This window comes from Fusarium subglutinans (genome assembly GCF_013396075.1).
Source record: "Fusarium subglutinans strain NRRL 66333 chromosome Unknown NRRL66333_c0000001, whole genome shotgun sequence".
NCBI classification, from domain to species: Eukaryota; Fungi; Ascomycota; class Sordariomycetes; order Hypocreales; family Nectriaceae; genus Fusarium; species Fusarium subglutinans.
In genome coordinates, this window is record NW_023502064.1 from 948,058 (window position 1) to 968,783 (window position 20,726).

At 46.5% G+C, this 20,726-nt stretch overlaps 8 protein-coding genes across 8 annotated transcripts; 4 read left to right on the plus strand and 4 right to left on the minus strand.

Annotated features, from left to right (window-relative positions):
- Positions 1–128: 128 nt before the first annotated feature.
- Positions 129–1,500, minus strand: FSUBG_298 (mitochondrial intermembrane space import and assembly 40; the record flags this gene model as incomplete). The annotated part of the gene is made up of 2 exons (XM_036680811.1): positions 129–998; positions 1,126–1,500. The coding sequence occupies 2 exons, from the start codon at positions 1,498–1,500 to the stop codon at positions 129–131; spliced, it is 1,245 nt and encodes a 414-aa protein (XP_036544436.1).
- Positions 1,501–2,485: 985 nt separating this feature from the next.
- On the minus strand, positions 2,486–3,406 carry FSUBG_299 (uncharacterized protein; the record flags this gene model as incomplete). Its single annotated transcript, XM_036680822.1, has 1 exon — positions 2,486–3,406. The coding sequence occupies one exon, from the start codon at positions 3,404–3,406 to the stop codon at positions 2,486–2,488; it is 921 nt and encodes a 306-aa protein (XP_036544437.1).
- A 692-nt stretch (positions 3,407–4,098) lies between these two features.
- FSUBG_300 (uncharacterized protein) lies at positions 4,099–6,234 on the plus strand (the record flags this gene model as incomplete). Its single annotated transcript, XM_036680835.1, has 3 exons — positions 4,099–4,807; positions 4,860–5,656; positions 5,707–6,234. 3 exons carry the CDS (start codon positions 4,099–4,101, stop codon positions 6,232–6,234), a joined length of 2,034 nt encoding a protein of 677 aa, XP_036544438.1.
- A 522-nt stretch (positions 6,235–6,756) lies between these two features.
- Positions 6,757–9,266, minus strand: FSUBG_301 (transcriptional regulatory; the record flags this gene model as incomplete). Its single annotated transcript, XM_036680846.1, has 6 exons — positions 6,757–8,014; positions 8,065–8,155; positions 8,206–8,613; positions 8,673–8,772; positions 8,843–9,064; positions 9,195–9,266. 6 exons carry the CDS (start codon positions 9,264–9,266, stop codon positions 6,757–6,759), a joined length of 2,151 nt encoding a protein of 716 aa, XP_036544439.1.
- Positions 9,267–10,642: 1,376 nt separating this feature from the next.
- On the minus strand, positions 10,643–11,406 carry FSUBG_302 (GNAT family acetyltransferase; the record flags this gene model as incomplete). Its single annotated transcript, XM_036680857.1, has 2 exons — positions 10,643–10,820; positions 10,874–11,406. 2 exons carry the CDS (start codon positions 11,404–11,406, stop codon positions 10,643–10,645), a joined length of 711 nt encoding a protein of 236 aa, XP_036544440.1.
- An 805-nt stretch (positions 11,407–12,211) lies between these two features.
- FSUBG_303 (uncharacterized protein) lies at positions 12,212–13,221 on the plus strand (the record flags this gene model as incomplete). Its single annotated transcript, XM_036680867.1, has 4 exons — positions 12,212–12,661; positions 12,812–12,965; positions 13,021–13,059; positions 13,214–13,221. 4 exons carry the CDS (start codon positions 12,212–12,214, stop codon positions 13,219–13,221), a joined length of 651 nt encoding a protein of 216 aa, XP_036544441.1.
- A 2,469-nt stretch (positions 13,222–15,690) lies between these two features.
- On the plus strand, positions 15,691–17,584 carry FSUBG_304 (sporulation-specific Sps2p; the record flags this gene model as incomplete). The annotated part of the gene is made up of 2 exons (XM_036680878.1): positions 15,691–15,760; positions 15,822–17,584. 2 exons carry the CDS (start codon positions 15,691–15,693, stop codon positions 17,582–17,584), a joined length of 1,833 nt encoding a protein of 610 aa, XP_036544442.1.
- Positions 17,585–18,218: 634 nt separating this feature from the next.
- On the plus strand, positions 18,219–20,369 carry FSUBG_305 (glycoside hydrolase family 2; the record flags this gene model as incomplete). Its single annotated transcript, XM_036680889.1, has 3 exons — positions 18,219–19,759; positions 19,805–20,197; positions 20,246–20,369. 3 exons carry the CDS (start codon positions 18,219–18,221, stop codon positions 20,367–20,369), a joined length of 2,058 nt encoding a protein of 685 aa, XP_036544443.1.
- Between the last annotated feature and the right edge of the window lie 357 nt (positions 20,370–20,726).

Below are 20,726 nucleotides of genomic sequence, written 5' to 3' on the forward strand. Positions count from 1 at the left end.
TCTTTGTTTCCTTAGATTGTTGTGTTTGGTGTTGATGCCTCGAGGTCCATGGTCATCACCCTCGTTCTTCGTGCTTCACAGGCATCGGTCTAGAGATGCCTGAGGCGTAAGTTGCAAGGGTCGACATACTACAGCCGGAAAGGAGCCTCCTTGAAGCGCTTGACCCAGTGCTGTCGCACACGGCTGGGCATCTTACAAAACACCATGGCTTTGCACTCATTGATGAGCACGCCCTCAGAGATCTTGACCTGCAGATCAAGATCCTCGTCTGCAAAGTCACGGAAGAATATGTCCAGTGCTTCCTCTTGCCAGCGTAGAGTATTTCGAGATCGTACAGCCTCGACAATCTCCTCCATAACAGGCCCGTTGGTCCCGTTAGTGTTTTGGCTATCTGCCTGGGAAGGAGACCCAGCATTCGGTCCATCACGCACAGCCAATGGCAGCATGGAGGAGTTGAGAACAGACGCTGAAAGAGCACGAGAACCATCGTTGGACGAAGTACGGCGACGTTTGCCAGGAGATTCGGGGGCTGGCTGACCCATAGGCATAGTAGTAGCAGGTGGCGTCGATTCGAACATGTTCGGGGTGCTTGTAGTGGGCAGCTGTCGCTTGCGGCTCTGTGTGATAGTCTCGTCGGGAGGGGTAAGAGCATTGGCATTTGCTACAGTCGGTGGTCCGCGTGGAGGAATCGCAGTAGACGTCGGTCGCGGCAGGGTCGCCGACCCAGTGGAGGATGTAGTTGGAGTTTGAGTCAACATGGGACGCGAGTTCGGGCTCTCGAGGCCAGGAGGTCGAGGAGGAGGAGGATCGCTTGTCAAATTGAGTATACCGGTGCCCGGCATATCGGGGTCATCGGTCATGGGGCCGTCTGTTCGTCTCCGTGGTTTCATTATGCGTTTGGGAGCGCCACCCGAGCCGATGACATCTGGATAAAGGACTTCCATAAAGTCTTCATGATCAAAGGGTCGGCCGCGCAACGCCCTAGAAAGCGGTTCCCTCTATTTTAGAGTCAGTATGTGCTTGACACAGTCACTTCGTATGCGCGAGGCTACAGCAGCTGGGCCTCGTCGTTCGCATGATGGCGATTCCTGATCATTGCATCGTCATGGTACAAGGAATGTTTACCTCGATATGGGCAGTCCACGCCTCCTCCGTAGCAGTGACCGTTCTCTTAACCGGGTTGTAGACAAACTCGGGGTCCTCACGAAGACCTCTCCATAACCGAAACCGCTTTCTCGCGTTGTCACTCTTGTTGATCAGGTGGCTCTTCGCTGGATAGGCGCCATGACTCTCCTGCAGAGCCAGAGCAGCGCGCTCCCAGGCCTCTGCTTTGAAGGAGGAGTTTTCGCGGAGACCGAGCTGGACGCTCTCGCAGAGACTTCGGAAGAAGGTCGCTTCGTATGCGGGAGTCCAGCTAAAGCGCGGAGCTCTTCGATCACGGTCGACTCGAGCTGGGGGCTGGCCGTCTGGGCCGAGGATATCGACGTCCTCGTCGGACATTGTTCTAGAAGGGGAGGGGAAGAAAGTCAGGGAGAATAAGAATAAAAAAGCCCCCTCGTGGCTTTCGGTGGGAGGCTGAGGCTGAAGCCGAAGCAAACGCTCCAACAACAAGGTCGTGTGTTGGTACAGTCTTGACAAGACCTGACCTGTATCAAAAACGATGGGAACCAATTCTAAACCAAACCAAACCTTAGTGTTAGCTCACCCAGTCGGGACTCGGCCGGGCGGTGAGTTTTTGGGTGGGGATGAGAGGTCACCTGGGCCACTGGGAATTTCACCATGCGTTATCACGTGCGACCACTGAAAAAGGGGAACAGAGGTCAACTGTTGCTTGGAACAGTGAGTAATTTAAGCTGGGCGTTCAGAATCGACGGCAGGATAATGATATCACATCGATGTTTTGGTCCTGCTTCATTGTCTATCGAGATGCTACCCACCGGAACTTTTGCTCCTGGGCCTCGATCCAGGGCCACGGACAGGGATTGGTGAGAGCTGAGGCTCAACTGCCCGAGAAAAGTCCATCTCATTGGTCTGTTTCACTCTGTGACAGGTCAAGGCAATGCGACATAACGTTTCTGTATTGCAAGGATTAATCTCACCAAACAATTATCATTGTATGCGCCAACACTTGCATATTTCCTTGGCCATTGTGATCGCACATGAGTAACTTTTCTTTCTGATAGAGTCTTTTTATTATGGAGATGTCCCACCTTCAAATGGAGCAACCTGCTCGGTATAGCCGCGGTTACCGCCCGTAGCATTAACATTACGTCGATGCCTATAATCTGGGCCTTGTTGACAATCTTTACTCTGTTTAGTAGGCCAAGGTACACTTGCGTCACCTAGGGACTCCGATATCGATGAGAAGTGTAATTGAGTTTGCAGACACAAAATAGTGAAATTATTCTATCGGCCAAAGATGTCTTGGCTCATGACTTCAAAAAATGTAGGAGTAAATGTCATCAATGGACTTTCGAGAGAAAGCTCAGAGGAACAAGAATTGAATAAGAGCAAAGAATGCAATGCCAGCACCAGCCAGTCCCAAATGTTGACTCATGGCGCCAGATACAATAACAGGGTGATCTGTGGATTCTCCTGTTTGGGCGTTAGTTTTGATACCTATCTCAAGATCGATGGTGAACTTACCAGAAGAAGCACTCTGGGAGGAATCAGGTACTGCGCTGGGCTTGACGCTCGATCGGAAGCCATTGTCTTCTCCAGTGACCTTGGGTACAGAGTTTCCTTGCTCCTCAGGCTGATCCTTGGGCTGCTCGTTGCCGGGCTGCTCGTTGCCAGGCTGCTCGTTGCCAGGCTGCTCGTTGCCAGGCTGCTCCTTACCAGGCTGCTCCTTTCCGGGCTGCTCCTTTCCGGGCTGCTCCTTTCCGGGCTGCTCTTTGCCAGGCGTTGCCATAGGCATTTCAGTTGGTGCAACCTCATTCATGTAATGACCTGGAACAGGGTACGTGATAGTCGCGGTAACAGGCTCAGCGCCACAAGTAGTACACGTCTGAACTTCACACGTAAATCCATGCGGAAGATCGTGCTCGTTCTTGGTAGGCTTTGCCTCCATGCCACTGTACGTCTCCGTGATGACATATTCCTGCTCAAACATACCAGTAGAGCAGAAAGCAGGGTACTTGGTTGTGTACTCAAGAGTATGGACACAAGTTGGGCAGCCGCAGTGACAGTCGGGAGCTTGGACTTCAACAATAATGGCTTCTCCTGTCACAGCTGGCTTGTGAACCACGCATGTCGGTCCAGGCACTGTGACGGTAGCTGTAGGATGTAGGACATCGCGGGTGAAGCATTGAGTTATCGTTGCTGTGCGGGTTTCGTACTGGACATCATCTTGAGCGGCTCCGAGAGCAGCAAAGAGCGCTGGAACAACGACTGACTTGGAATACATGATTAACGAGGGTGAAGAGCAAAAAGGCACAAAACGAGTGACTGCAGCTGGAAATTACACAGCCTGAGCAAAGAAGCAGAGAAAAAGTGTTTTGAATGGCACAAAGGGGACTTGGCGCTTATTAAAGCCTCATGCTAGTAATGCGGAAATGTTACTTCCATACCTCAACGTCCATCTAATTACCCAAAGACTGTGGCTTACCGGCGACATGAATAGTCTCATGCCGGAATATAATAGTGTATGCCACTGAAGACCCATGTAGCGCGTGACGCCATGCTTGGGTAGCTTGACAGTGGCTGACTGAACCGCCAAAATTCGTTACGGGTTTTTGTTTACAGCAATCTGATGATTCTGTTGGTCTGTGTTGTGTCTGGTATGCAAGGGAGCAACTCAAGGGAGTCTTAGTGGCTAGCTAATTTAGTACCATGGTTGATGTCTTAGCTTGGGCGCGATGACAACTCATATTAAGACTCATGTTCTAGACCAGCGCCTCAGTCCACTTGTTGCTCGCCACAAATTTTAACATCCTGAACTATTGAAAGCAACCAACAGATGGCTTACGTCTTATTTGTTGGGTGCATACAGGGCTGAGCTGAACAATTAAATGCAGAGTAGTTAAGAGTCGCAGAAATTCACAGTATTGGAAAACTCCCTGGTCTCCTTCTTCCCAATGCTTTCACTCATTCTTCATGATGTCTCCTGTTCGCTTGTTCCCTCTCTTACTTGCAAGTCTTTTTGGTGCATCCATTGCTCTTCAAGATGGTCAAAGGCAGCCTGAATCTTGGTGCATAACCTATCTGTCAACTTATCTGGTCCCTGTATCAGATGGTCATACTCGCCCAACAACTTCTTCTGTTGACGAAGCCATTATCTCAGAGACCTCAGAAGCAGTTTTGACATCTTCTACAGATCTAGCTATCCCCTCAACTTTCCCTTTTCCTGATGATTCAATTACTATTCCTTCGACCCCAAGTACAACTACTGGAGCTTCACTCCCCACTGCCAGTGGTCGATCAGTGATATTCCGCGTCGTTCCAGCATCGCAGGACGCTAAACGAGATCTCCAGGCCAGGGAAGTTGGCGGTTTTGTTGGCAGTCAGTCTGAGATCTGTGCTGCTGCCGCCATCTTCAACCTTGTACAGGGCCGTTTGCTGGATGGTACCTTGCCCATATACTACAACGGCGAGAGTTTCAAGGAGCTCCGCGGCTACCCGGGACCGTTACCTCGAGGGGCTGTTACTGAGACCTTTGCTGATGAGGATGGATTCCTCCGATTTTTCAGCTCAGCCCTACCAACGGGGGAGGCAGGCTTCTGTCAAGACACAGACAGCGGCCAAGTCTATATCACTTTCACTGCATCGCCCCCAGGTTGCCAAACTATAAGACTTTCTATTACTGAAGGTATGGGCGTCTCTCCGTATCACTCATGCTAGGCTGACTCTTTTTCTTCTAGTTGACGAATGCCGAGACGGCGATATATCCTCGAGCCCTTCTTCTCGACCTTCTAGTATACCTCTGCAACCTCAGTCTACATCAGCATTGCTCGGAACGACATCTTCCTGCAACACAGTCGCTCCTACGACCACGAAGGATATCCAAAAGGGTTCTTCCGCCATAGATTTCCCAACTTTCACTTCTCAGGTCATGCCTGTGGATACGAGCTCTGTTCAATTTTTTAATAGCTCTTCTTCTATCATATTTTCAACACATCCTGCTCTCACTCAAACATCTTCTATGTTGGACATTTCAACCCCTGTCACAGATTTCCTACCTACATCTCAGCTGAGCTCCTGGGCTTCAAATCTGGAGACTCTATCCACGGATGTCTTGGGAACGTCAGAAGAGCCACCTTCTATCCTTGAGCCCACTACAGCTGCCACGTCAACTACTGCAAATGCTATAAATACAATTGGCACTAGTTCTGGTACGGACTCCACGGCAAGCCCTGTTGCTACCCCTTCTACCACGTCTGGGCCATCATCCAGTTTCGAGACTGATACTAGCACAATATCCGATCTGTCATCGGATGCTAGTTCATCTTTTGACTCGAGCCAAACAGTCCTTTCGACGGCTGATACCAGACTTTTCACCACGACAACTCTCGATACCACAGCTGTCGATACCACAGCTGTCGATACCACAGCTGTCGATACCACAACTGTCGAGACCACAGCTGTCGATACCACAACTGTCGAGACCACGTCGAGACCACAACTTCAACCACTACAAGCTCTGAAGCGACGGGCACACGTGCGTGTGCGGAGGGCCTGGCTGAGCCACTGACACTATTCAATAGCCAGAATCCATCTGACAATGGTGTAGCATCGATCGTTCTGCCCTTTCAGGTACCGCTTTACGGTCAATCTAGTGATGTGCTCTATATCAGCCCCAACGGACTTGTTACACTAGGAGACGCCTTGGGTGCCGATTCGGTCCCCTATCTGGCCTTCCTACCAGATGAAAACATTGAGTCGCTGGCTATTTTTCCTTACTGGATTGACATGATAGTTTCAGAAGATTCAGGGGCCGAAGTTACATACCAGATTGAGAACATTCCCAACCAGCCTAGGGTCTTGACCGTAGACTGGTGTGTTTTCTCTACATCAGATTCAACTGAGCCATACCACTTTCAAATGGTACTCTCAGAGGATGAGGTGACCCCAATCACCTTCTTCTACTATACCATCCAGTCCGGGGGAACTCTTGCTACTATCGGTGCCCAGAATCGTGATGCGGATCAGTATGTGCAGTATTACGGTGCTATCCCAGATAGAACGTTCATGGAAGTCGATACGGTCGGCGGGGACATACGGACTGGTCAGTTCTGAGACTCCCCTAATTCTTAATGGCCACTTCATTATTTTCTTGTTTCTTCTTATTTTGTTTCCTCCCCTTCGATCTCTGGATTAGAATTTAGGTAGGCTTTCACGGTTACGCGAAGGTTAGTTTAATAGATTGATTACACGTGTCCCTCGATATGGTTATGAAGATGTTGGCATACGATAAGTTGAGAGCCCAGGGCAACAGTGTAAAGGTGGCTTGGCTTCAAACGTTGACTGTATTAGCTACACTACAAGATCATCTCGATCTCGGATGTCCTTGGGCCCAATCCCCTCAAGGATCGCGCTGGGCATCCAAGATCCTATGTTGCGTAAAAGACCGGAGATATAAAGCTGAACCCCCCAAAGAATATAAGCAGAGCATTTTTAGCCATCCCATTAAAGACCGAATCCAACAAGCTGCAACAAAGGCGGAAAAAAAATCAAGATTCGGTCAGAGTACCTCATCAATGAGCGTAAAGTCATCTCTATGTACACCAAATACCTTACGTGAAGTGAAAAGAAAACGCGCTATGTTGAGCTCTGAATAAAATCCAAGTTGAGACTCCTCCAGTCCCAGAGCTGCGAGAAGTCCCCGAGGTCGACGTCGGTGATGTTGCCTAGACCATAATCGATATTGAGATCCTGGGGATGATAATTGACGTATGTTGGAGGAACCATGCCACCACCAGTATGATCAGCGTGTGGCATGCCATAAAGACCTCCTTGGACAATGCCATCGATACCGGCGCTTGGTGATGGGACTTGCTGAGGTGGCATGTGGCCGGGCGCGACACCCATATTGTAAGCAACTTGGGGTTTCGCATACCCTTCGGCGGGGACTTGGTTGTTCATGACATAACCAGTGTTCTCATGGTTATCATAAGAAGAGTGAGTGCTCTGCGGCGTTGATCCAGAAGGGGCGCCTTCAGAACTAGCGTAATAGCTTGGTGAGCTTTCCTGTGACACATGCTCCGGTTGATATCCATCCTCAGGCTTGATAACAACATCATGACTGGTATTCGCTGGAGAAACTGGAGCGACTCGTTGTTTCTTACGATTCAAAGTCTCACGTGGCGGTGGCGATCGTCTAGGCATCTTCTGAACCATCTTAACGAGAATATCATGAGATGTCTTTGCCGTCTTCGATAGAGCCTTAAGACGCTTTAACAATCTGATCGCGGTATCCACTGAATCGACGATCTCATCTTTTCTGGGGATTGTGTCGTCCTGGTCTTTGATAACAGCGGTGGAAAGAACAGCGGCGGTATCGAAGAGCGAGAAGATAATAAAGTGAAATCTTGCGTCTCGATGAGAAGCATGGTCAGCCCACCGAGTAGTTGTGTCCAAATTCTTGAGGGAATAGAGGACAGCATCTTCTCGGACTGCTAGTAGATCCGCAGGTGAGTTTTTCGTATAAACTTGGGCCATGAACGCTCGCATAGGGTTGAGAATCATAAGATATGCCATCGTATGGATATAGAACCGGTGGTAGACAATCCACGGAAACTTGTAATCCTTCGACGTGTCAGGGTTGTCAACATCGTACACTGCAGGGAAGCGTCGGATCCAGTCCTCTAGCATGGACTTATACTCTTGGATATCGCTTGCTGAAGTGATGTTCTTGGGAGCACCCCATCGCTGCGCGAGTTGCGTGACCAGCTCTGACTGAAGTTTCATATGCAGAAGTGGTGAAGGAGAAAAGTCCTCGAGTGTGAGACTCGGTGGCTCCACGTTGATATCACTGTGGTCAATGATCGTTGGACGACCTAAGCCAGAAGCAAATTGCCTGAAAGGAGTCAGCATATCATGTACTTGGACTTTGGTGGTCTCACTTACCAATCCCAACAATCCAAGATACACCATACTCTCCGGCGCATCTCACGTTGAAATTCTGATAACCCCTCGGCAATGGCAGTTCGATGAAGACCTGGGGCAATAATTAGATCACTGATATCGCAGGACATCGAACGTACCCACCTAATTCATGTGCCTCTCGAACAGCAGCACCAATAACATGCCAAGCCTCCACGAACTTTGCTTCCGACTTGTACCAGTAGATTGAGTGAAGCATCCATTGGATATTCAGCAGATGGCAGTGACCGACCGGAATCACTCTTCCGAGTTCCGTAGCGGCCTTGTGGTATTCTACTGTGAGCTTCTCTGCAGGCTCTGAGAGCTCGACCTCAACAATAGGCTTTATCTCAACATCTAGATGCTGCGTAGCACACGCGCAGACCATGACGAGCAGGATAGTCCATTGAAGTGAGAGTGACTGATTACGGTTCCTTCGCTCCCACCATTGTTGATATTCCTGGAGGAAAGTAGGCGGATAGATAATGTAGTAGTGATAGTTCATGTTGTTGAAAAAGCTCTGAACAAGAGCGTCTGGCAGATCGTCAGTCAACAATTTCTCGAAATTTCGGTGGATTTGGGTCACTATTTACCCATTTGAGGGCGGCCAGGCAAGACATCGAGGGCATGCTTGAGTTGGGAACAGTTACTTGGATGGATCCAAGTCAATTCGCCCAAAGGCTTCTTGTCCTTCTGAGATGAATTTTAGTACATAATTCGACCGAGACTGCATTTTTCGTCTGTATCAAGATAATCTACTCACCTTTGCATCGATAGTGAGTGACTCAAAGAGAGGGCCAGCGGCATAGCCCATTGCTCCCAGCCCAACGTCGTCGTCATCCTCATCAGGCTCGGATTCGTCGGGTTCAACGTCATCCTCACGACTGCGGGAGCGCTTCTTGTCACTATTTGGCGTGAGTCCGTCAGACGGCGAGCTCGCAGTAGTCGCCTGAATGAAGCGGCATTTATCTGCGACCTTGCGTTTCTGGCAATGGTTGCAAGGCCATTCTCGATTGCACTGCTGGCAGTGAGTACAGTGTCTTCATAGGCCCCGCGGGGCGGCCGACAGGTCCCCACAAGGGTCTGCATGTCATCTCTGAAGGGCCACGACATACCTTTTGCTTCCTGCGATGACACTCAGCGCAGGCCGAGCGATATTGAACTGTATTCGAGCTGCTGTCCTCCATGTTAGTGTGGAGTTGACGTGTGGAGATCGACAGGGAGCGACGCGAAGAATCCAAGAATGGGCAGAGGAAAAACTTTGTCGCGTTATTCCGGAATCGTTGTGATTGAATACGGAATGGCTCTTGTCTGGTTGTGGTCTAGTCTAAACGGATAATGCCGCCCGTTTGTCTTAGATCACCTGGTGTTCCTTGGTTTTTTGTCCAGAGCCTCGGCAGTTGATTGCGGTGATATTCCAGTGTTAACTCATCTCTTCAAACAGGTTTTCAAGAGTTGCAGACCGCCTAAGTATGAACTGCTCCTGAAGATTGAATATCGATCCGAGTTTTGGTCACCAAGAACGCCATCATCACCTACATTTGAGACCCCTGATCTGATGTGGCACCTGAGATGCAGCCAGCCTCGGGCTACACGAAGTCACAAAGCCACATCTCTCACACTTGAGGCAATTCATTCCTTGCTAAATTGAATGGCTTCTCATCATTGCGGGGTTGGGACATGATGATAGGTTGTAATGCCAAACGCCTTTCCGGCAAGGCTGAAATAGACTCGCATATTATTCGCCCAACGTCGCACAAATGTTCTAGACTCTTCATTACGGGTAAAGATTCCCTTGATAGGACTGAATAAGAGCACTCCACGAAAAAGTTTCAATCGTACGAACGGCTCATGTCGCTGATGTCCGAGCACGTATGTATGTGTCGCTATCAACAGCGTCAAAGCTCAGACTTACGTGGCAATCAAGGTGAAACTAGTTAGTGAATAGTAATCACGAGGATACTGGTATTTGGAATTATTCCACTTTAAGGTTCGCGGCACGGCAATCCATACAGCAATCGAGCTACGCAAAACAGAGCGACCGGCAAACTCAACTAGGCCTAGACGCTGGACTGACGTAGATAATTCCACCACTCTTCCGTGGTACTGATTTGCCAATTTCCAAGTTGATCTTCATACATCCGTATCGATGTGCTGAGCTATAGGTAAGGTCATGAGTTCAATAGCATGACTAAGTCGAATCGGCTTCGACTATAAATGATGAGTACAACGTATGAGAATTTATAAACACGTAAGAGCAAATTTAATGGTCTCAGATGAGGCCTCGGTCATAGAATCTGCGTGCCGATATTCTATGATGTAATTCAGCCTTAAGGTTACATAGTCTTGAACCCGGCAAAAGGCAAACTCTAGATGAGATTCATAATTCGTGTAAGGCGCGTGCTGTAAGCATCAGTGGCGGTTTCTATCCAACTCAAAATAACACTCTTATCAGTTCAGGCAGTATACCGGAGATTCATAATTCTGTCATCATTACATTCCGAATTCTTCCCCTCCAGTAATTTCAGCACGGCTTCGTTGGTCAAGCAAGTGCCTACTTACTCTAATCCTTTGTCAAGCCTTGTCTAATATCCTTCAAAGACTTGATCTGCTTTCCGTTTGTATCAAAGTTATCTTCGCTGAGCCAAGCCTCAAAAGCCTTCTTAACAAGAGGCCACTCCTCATCAGTAATGCTGAGCCAAGCTGTGTCTCGACGCCTTCCTTTGAGAATCATATGCTTTCTATACCAACATGTCAGCAGTGGTTCTCGAGAGATGGAAACAATGATAATTACCTGAAGATACCCTCAAAAACAAAGCCTAATCTCTCAGCAGCTGCGAGACTAGGTTTGTTGAGATGATTGGCTTTCCACTCGACCCTGAGATAACCAAGATCCTCAAAGGCGTGCTTGATAATCAGATAAAAGGCTTCAGTGGCAGCACGTGTCTGCTTCAACTGAGACCCAAAGATAATACTCCCAATTTCAATCCTTCTATGGTCTGGAACGATGTTGAGATAAGACATTTGCCCAACAGGTTCAGACTTGGGGTCATCCCGTGGCCCAGAGAGAACAGTATAGAAGAGCGGATCCTCACTCTTGCTGAATCCTTCAACAGTTTCTCTCCATTGTTGCTGATCAAGGTATGGTCCTCCGAACATATATGTCCAAAGATGACCGTTTTCCTCGCCGCCAAGATGCTTCCAACTTGGATCGGCGTGAGATGGTTCCAATGGGATAAGGGAAGTGTAGCGTCCGTCAAGGGACCTACGAGAGGGTGCGGACGCGGTGCCCGAGGGGGTAATTGGGCCAACCGGTTGTTCACTCATGGTTGTAGACGTTGAACATAGGACTTGTGTTCGTTTTCGAAAGTTTGGAAGTCTTGAGCTTAATAGTAAAAGTTCGGGGCTCGGATCCGAGAGAACACAGAGTTCGGGGCTTAACTCCGAATGTGAGTCAGCCTATGACTACGCCCTCTGGTTGACTATAGATAGTGAGTCACGCAATTTCTAGCAGCCAATTGAAGCTAATCAGTCGTATATAGGCACTTACCGATACTAGAAGCTCGATGGAGATATAGAAGCCCATCAAATGTTTCGGTCAAACCTCCTGCATGACAAGGAAATATCGGTGATCTAATGGCGTAGACTAGACGTTGTTATCATAGACGATGGTATAGGTTCCAAGAAGCATCAAATCTGAGGTTTATTCTGTTTTGATCATCCTATAGTATACCTTGGGTGTATTGATTTTCTTGTTTACAACCTCTCCAAACTTCAATGAGTACTTGGTTTTGGCCCAATCATGAATCCATATATCACGTACCCTAAAGCAATTTTCAGGGTCTTAAAGCGCCTTGCTTGGCGATCGAAGGATTCGCCAAGCCAGCAACTTCCAATCATGCAACACAGCGCTACATCGAACCTGTTATGGCAACGTCATGTGAACACTGCGCCTTGCTAGTGATTTAGTGGTTGACGCCCCAGTCCTCGAGGTGGGAGAAATTCAACCTCACAACCTGAGAAAATTCATCAAATTTCAAAAAAGAAGATTTCCTCTTCCAGCTCAAATCCATCTTTCTAGCATCTTTGCAGTATCTCAAATCTTGATTCTCATTTACCAGCGATATACAAGATGACAGACGAGAAAGACCTTGGCAAAGCTGATCAAGTGGTAGAGTATTCCACTTCAGCGCCAACAGAGCTTCCTCCCTCATACGATATCACTCTATCCCAATCTGAGTCTCAACAACAAAATCAATCACAAGCCACAGAAGACTTTCCGACTCTTGTTATTGATGGCACAAAGATCTATTCCCTATACGCGCCCAATCGAATACTCTATCAACTTAGCAATGCACCGTATGACGCTACTCGGAAAATCTATGCCATTGAGAAACTACGATACCGCATGACGAATGGCGACTCTGAACAAAAGCTAAAACATACTGTTGATCATATCTACGACTTCAGGCACGGCATATCGATAGAATCATACAAACAAATCACCATCCTGGGACAGACAAGCCGGAAGCGTACTTATCCTAACATGATCATGCACCGATGCCTTAATGGCTGCCACACGGTATGCGAAGGTGGCCAAGTGAAGATCGTTCCAGTCTATGTACTTAAAGCAGACTCCTCTCTAAAGGATCGGCTGAATTAAGGGAAGAACAATACCACTACATGGAAAGACGAGAAGGGATAGGTGATTGCCATTGAGACGAAACTCCAGCGTGATGAGACTGGTAATATTCAAGAGCTTCTAAGGCTTGCTATCAAGGCCAGGATTGAAGAGAAGGTGTATGATCTGTTGGTCACTTCTTGGTGTGCACATGTCTGGAAGGATGCCCAGAAGGATTTGAAAGAGCCGATGAGTTGGGATAAATGTGAGCCACAATATTGTCACCTATTTCGAGGATCTTTACTGACCAATGAATCTAGTCAAACGGATTGCGTCGACCATGCCAAATAAAACAGCAGGTACGGAGGTCCCTACTAAAAGTTTTGTCCTGCCCCCCTGTTCGTAACAGGGGACCCTAGGAGGTTAGAAAAAGCAATAAAAAAGGCAGTATATATTTTCCTTACCTATAAACCTTCTATAACCTCTCTGTAAGCTATTAACTGATTTCTTAAGCTTTTTAACGATCTTGTAGGTCCTCTAATTATAACCCTAAATACAGATATTATAATAAGGGCTTTTATTATATCTTTTAAGGCCCTGTATAGCAGTAAGTCTTTTACTAAGGTTACTAAAATATTAGGACTTTTAATCTATTAGGTTAACTAAATATATACTTATATAATTAATAATAGGTTTAACCCTAATCTTAGATTAATAATTTTAAAAGATAAATATCTTAGAGATAAACCTTAATTAAGGCAGTTAATAAAGGTAATAAAAGAAATAAAAAAGCTTATTATTAGTAAGGTATAATGTAATTACTTTAAATAGAAAAAAACCTATACTAATCTTATTACTAAGCTTAGTACTATAAGGATAGAAATCTCTATAATATCTATCTATTAGATACTAGTTTCTTTAGGGTTTTAAAAGATAAAGCTAATAAGGAAACTAGGCCTAATAAAGTTAATAAAAGCTAAGAGATTTACTTAGTATATTACTTACTATAACTAGACCCTAAAGGACTAGAAGTTAGTAATTTAGTTAAATAAAACTGCTATAGTTTTTTTATATTAATAAGGAGGTTATTATATATAGTAAAGATTAAATAAGCAGTTTATATAGAGCTATATTTAAGTATAGTAAAAAGGGGTAATAAAGTTTATATTCTAGGGCTTCTTTTCCTATAATAAAAAAAGTCCTTATTATTACTAGGTTCTAGAGATTAAGAAGGAAAAGGTAGATTCTATACTTATTCTTAAGGAGCTTAACTATAAGCTTAAGCTAAAGAAGAAGGAGGAATAAGAACTAATAATAGCAATAAAAAGAGTTAGTTTAAGGAATTTACTAGGCAAGAAGCCTACTTAAAAGTAAAATAAAAAGAACAGAAAACTTATAAGAAAGGAAAGAAAGGGAGGTATTAACTAGTAGTAATATTAAAAGAAGATTCTTATTTTAAAATTACTTTTTTATATATAGTTATATAAAGAAAAAAGGCCTAATATAGTTATTTAGAAAGATAAGGTACTAGCATATAGCTACTATATATAGCAGCAAGTCTTTAACCTTACTAGTATATAGTAACTTCTTTAGTGTAAAAATAGCCCTGATTTAAACGCTATTAAAGCTACCTAGCTATATTTAAAAAGGGAAATAATAAAAAAAGGCATGCCTTAAAGTAAATATAAAGCTATTTGCAGGTAAGAGGCAGCTTAGTTAGTAATACTACAGGAGAAGATCTAAGTGTAGATTAAACGGATACTTTATTATATAGAAAAAATTATTAAGCTAAAAAGAGGAAATAAGTATAAGGAAGGCAGGGATTATTTAGTAGGAAATTAACTTATTTAGAAGTACTAATCTACTTTTAATAGCACTAGTGATTTTAGCGTAGGATAAAACTTTTAGTAGGGACCTCTGTATATATGGCGGTGCTGGAACTGGCGGTGCTTCGTTAGGGTTCTAATCTACCTGAAATGTCTTTATTAACGATGTGATAATGTGACAGCGAGATTACAAAATACGAAAAATTATTCGATTAAATCATTTCCTGTTCTCTTGCCTGTGATTCTGTCCGAGCGCTTTATATTCGCGACGTGCTTTGACCTCGTCACACGGCTCGGCTTGATATATAAAATTGATTGTCTTATCACAATTAAATAGCTTCGCACCGAACAATTCTTTCAGCGCCTCTGGCCCATTGTGCAAATTGACTAGGCTGATATGGTCAATTTGAGTTCAATACGTCTCTCAATCTAGCGAAAATTGATCTCGGTTAACCGCCACTGAGACTCGGCCGAGAATATTTATCCTGAAGCATAAACACGGTAAATTCCGCGATCTCTCTCATGATACATCATTGATGTAACGCAAGCGGTGCAATTGGACCCTGAATCAGATGTCAAACGCCTCTGATCGTTTGCACGGATCAAAGCCAATCGTCTAAATATGGATTGTTCTTCGTTTGTGCATGGATGCATTGACAATGTTCATGATTATCGACCAGGATTCACGATTTGCATAAACACGGGCTGACCGATATAACCTTATGCTATGCTTAATACAGCTCTCCACTCGCCAGAACAAGCAAAGAGCTCGTATTGTTTCATGAAACTTGGCTCATTCACTTGCCAAGATAACAGTTCCCGCGCATCGTCCAAAGCCACCCGTGAAATAAGCCATGGACTCAAGGGCTCGAGCAACGGGATCATACCCAAACAAACGCTCGTGGAAAGAGTCCGGTGATGCTTCCACCGGAAATGTGCCCCTTTTAGTGTCCTCGTGGCGTGTGCTAGCCCAAAAACCAATTTCTCTTGGCGGACGCCGGTGGTAATTTAAACGACCAGGGGTAGGGAAGCCAACAGCTCCTCTAGGCGAGATGAATAAAATGAAGGGCCACCCCTAGCTTCTTCAGCTGGATCTCAGCTATTCTTTCGCTGGTCTTGGTCACGTTCTGAATGAAGTCGTAGATGGAGGGCAAAGAGTCCAAAATGGCTCCGACAAGTCGCATCGCCTTTTTGGCGCTGTCATTCCTCCTTTCAGGTCATTTCGCAGCAGCTGGTAAGCAGATGAAGACAGCCCCTGAGATGAACAGCCATTAACACGCGATTGAACGCGCTAGAATGCGACATTTCCGGCAATTACACCATTATCGCTGCACCCGACGACCAAGATGGAGTTCAATCCTGCAAAGATGTCGATGGCTCTTTGTCGGTCCTCTTTGATAAGGATCCCTCTTCCTGGCCATCCGACAAGGCTACGGTAGATCTCGGCGATATCAGTTCACTTACCGGCGACCTTGTCATCTATCCCCACCACGATTCGAAGAAGACGGTTGTCACGGCATCGAGTTTGAAGACAATTGAAGGAGCCCTTACGATATGGAACACAGGAACCGGGAAGGACCACACGGTTGAGGAGTTCGACTTGGTATTCGACGCGTTGGAAGAAGTTGGCAAGGATTATGTTATCACGGAAGCTTTTGCCAAGCTCTCACTTGAGCACAAGACTGATATCACGGTGGGAGGTATGGCGAGAGTCTACGATACGGATGTGGAGGAGTTGCAGTTGAACGGAGTGTATACCGTCAATGGAGACTTCTCAATCGACTCGAACAGCGATATGAAGGAGCTGGATGTTCCAGCTCTTACCTACGCCAACAAGGGTCTTATCGTCAAGGGCAACAATGCTCTGGAGACGGTCTCATTTGCAAAGCTGAAGGGTGTTAAAGGAAACCTGCAGTTCAACCAGAATGGTGCGCTGCAGACTATTTATCTCGCAGCCCTCGAGTCAGCTGCAACTATGGCTATCACCGCTAACGGCAATGATGCTACCGTGCTGCTCCCTTGGCTGTCGTCCATCGGAAACAGCACTACTACTGCGACCTCAGACTTCAGCGGACTTGACAAGATTGAGTTTTCATCCCTACGTACGGTCAATGGTTCACTGACCTTTGAGTCTAATTCATTTGAGGATCTTACTATTCCTTTGATCAAGGAGATGAATGGTGCTATCATTGTGGAGGACAACCCTTCTCTGACGACCTTTGCTTTGCCGAGAGTTACATACGTGGATGAACTAGACATCAGCAGCAACGACAAACTCACCAATATTACAGCCAACGCTCTCAAGTCCGCTGGCACAATTGCGATCAAGGGACCGTTCACAAACGTCGAGTTCTTCAACTTGAAGAAGGTGACGGGAGATTTCAAGGTCTCTGGTGATGAGTCTATGGACTGCAGTTGGTTTGATGCTAATATCAAGAGCATTGTTGAGGGAAAGTACACTTGTGTTGGAGATCACGACAAGAAGGAGAGGAAACCCAGTACTGGAGGTATCGAGTATACTGAGGGCAACCCTAAGGATTATATGACATCCCCAGATGACGATGGAGGCAATGGTGGTAGCAGTGGTGGAAGCAGTGGAAGCGGTAGTGGCTCTGGCAGTGGAAGTGGAAGTGGAAGTTCTGACAGTGACAAAGAAGGCTCAAAGGGAGGGCTTTCAACAGGTGCAAAGGCGGGCATTGGAATTGGTGTTGCCATCATTGTTGTTCTTCTTATCGTCGGCGCCGTAATGTTCTGGCTCTGGCGCCGCCGTCAAACCGCAGCACCCGGCGAAAAGCGTCTCGGCAGCAGTGGCAGCGGCTCAACCAAGAAGGGCATCTTTGATGGGCAGCAAATGGGTGTCCAGACCAAGATCGAGGCCACCAACCCCAGCCCATCTCCTAGCATCGGCACTTTGAATTTCGGCCGCAACTCCCTCATTGAGTCAACTGGTGGCTTTACCGAGAAGAGTCTCAATGCCTGGAAGACGATCCGAAGAGTTAGTGTCTCTTCAGGGGGTTCATCAACTGTTAAGGAGGGAACTAGTATTCTCAAGGGTTGAGGAGGAGAGAACAGAACAGAACAGATACGATGGCGAGTGTTTAAAATGCAATTCAGCGTATAGTGATACCACAGTCCTTCAATAGACACCAGCAGGAAACGGCCTGCATCTCTTTTCATAGGGTAATTTTAATAATTATTAGGTTAAACAGTCTATCAGAATTCACTCACTCACTCACCTCAGTCGACAGTCAGTCCATTAACTGTTCATCTTGCACTAACTAGAGATAAGGGAACGTCAGCTAAGACCTCAATTGAACCGCTAGACCCTTAAATTTCCAAGAAAAAGAATGGCAAAGAAGAGCTGAACCACTTTAAAAGAATCCACGCAAGACATTTCATTTGATGTGGAGATGATCTCCAACTTTTCTCACTCAATCACAAAGCTTCACATGCGCATCTGAGGCTTCTGACTTGGTGAAGACAGACCCACTGCTGATTACGAGAGGTAAATGCCCCTCATCAGCAGAATCCCTCTTAACAAGTGATCGTCGCGTGGTGAAAACACCAAAGTTGTCATTTCCATTCATCTTCACAGTCAAATTCTTGCACTTGACTTTTCTGTTGCAATTGAACCTTTTGTTGACGTATTATACTGCAAAACCGCGTCTAAGCCTTATCACACTCCGCTAAAGATGACGTACCCCCGTCCCGATTTCGAGCGTAACCCACTTCGTTGGGAGTCCCTCAACGGGCAATGGGATTTCCTCTTCGATGATGGCGATTCCGGCCTCAACGAGAATTGGCAGCGTAAAGGCCTTCCAGAGAAGGTCAATGTGAACACCTCCGCTGATCGCAAAGAAACTGGTCAGAACGACAGCGTGGTACAGAAGATCATGGGTGACGCCCATTCTCTCATTCAGAACAACGTCTTTGCTTCATCTACACAGACTACCAACTCAAAAACCAAAATCAATGTTCCCTATGTATTCCAATCTCCTGCTTCTGGTATCAATGATCGTGGAGTTCATGAGGTTATGTGGTATGAGCGTGCCATCTCAGACTTGCGATCAGCGCAGGAGAAGGAGAAGGGTCATAAGCTGGTCTTGAGATTTGGTGCTGTTGATTATGAAGCTACTGTTTGGGTCAATGGAGAATATGTCGGTGGTCATCGTGGTGGACACGTTCCCTTCGAAATTGACATCACTGATGCCGTGGATGCTGCTAAGGATGCTACAACTCACCGAGTCACTTTGCGCGTCTATGATTCGGCTTATGATCTTACACAACTTCGAGGCAAACAATACTGGGCTGCCAAGCCAGAGACTATCTTCTACACTCCTTCTGGTGGTATCTGGCAGTCTGTTTGGCTAGAGGTTGTTCCTAGTGCTCGTATTGCTGATAGCTCTTATGGCACTGTTATCAAGTCCAATGATATCCACTCTGGCCAGCTTCGAAGCACCATCGCTGTCAAGGGACGAAGAATTGGAAAGGGCTATTCTGTCGAGCTTGAATCCATTTTTGCTGGTATTCCTATCTCTAAATCAGACAAGAAGGCTCTGCCCCGAGAGACGAGCTCTGTTGGCGTTAAGCTGAACATGCGTCTGTCTGAAGAGCAGAGATCCAAACTACCCAAGTCTGTTACCGAGAGTGCCCCTCTGGACAACGACTTTGCTTGGCGCGATGGTGTTGCACTCTGGTCTCCTGAGCATCCCCAACTCTATGACCTCGTTATCCGCCTGTATGATGATGCCGAGAATGTCATTGACGAAGTCAAGACAACCACCGGCATGAGAAATATCAACTGGACAACAGGAGACGGTACCTGGCGACTCAACGACAAGCCCTACTTCCAGGCTCTCTGCTTAGACCAGGGCTACTGGCCTGAGACCTTCATGACTCCTCCTAGCCCCGAGAGCCTCAAGCTAGATATTGAGCTTGCCAAGAAGATGGGTCTCAACGGTTGCAGGAAGCACCAGAAGGTTGAAGATCCCCTCTTCTACTACTGGGCTGATAAGCTTGGTTTCCTCGTCTGGGGTGAGATTGCGAATGCTTATGCGTTCAGTGCCGAGTATGTTGATCGATTCAACGCGGAGTGGACTGAAGCTGTCAAGCTGGTTATCAACCGCCCATCAGTCGTGACATGGACTCCTGTGAATGAAAGCTGGGCTTATCCTAACCTTGAGGATAACGTTGATCAGCGTAACCACATTCGTCAACTCTACTATCTCACCAAGTCAGTATATCGGCTTCAATTTCAGACTAATGCTAACAGTTCTAGGGGCCTTGATGATACACGAAGTATCAATGACAATTGCGGATGGCAGCATGTCCTAACTGACCTAACCACATTCCATGACTATAGCGATGGCCCTGAGATCGAAAAGACCTGCTCCACTCTTGAGGGCATCATTGGCCCGAAGGCTGGTCGAGGCGTCTTCCTACCTGCAATTCCCGGTGTTGACGAAGGCTCTAAGCATAAGCCTGGTGCTCCAGTCATGAATACTGAATTCGGAGGTGTCAACATTGCACCAGCCAAGAAGGAAGATGGCGACAGCCTCGACTGGGGTTACACTACTGCCACCAACGCTGATGACCTGGTAGAGAGAATTGAGCGCCTTGTCAATGGTGTTGTTTTGGGAGGGCACTGTTGTGCTTTCGTCTATACTCAATTGTAAGTGTGGCTTGAATCCTGTGTTGATATGAGACTAATGATATGTAGGGCGGATATTGAGCAGGAGGTCAACGGACTGTACACTTTCAACCGAGAGGAGAAGTTGGATGCTTCCAAGGTTAAGGCTGTGGTCGACAAGGCTCTCGGTGCTTACTACAACAGGATGAAATAAGGATCGCCTCAGGTATGCTCTAGATAGTGCGGCGAGTTGAGGCTGGCCTCTGAATACTTAGCTCCGAAATAGATATGATACGAATGATACATTCTTCGCATGATTACGTACCTGAGTCCCTCACAACGGCTGATATATAGCTCTAAAGATAATATCAAATGCCAAAGCAAGAAAAAGGCGTCGTATTTCGAAACCCATCGAGTGGATATATGCCCTTGAAATCGATCATGGGCTGATTTATCCTTTGCCATTATTCGAATCTACAGATATCCTCTCATGATATTGACCCATATGTCTCTCAAAGACTGAAACTAACCCGTTCTACTTCTAAAACAGAGTATAAGGCTATCAAACGCA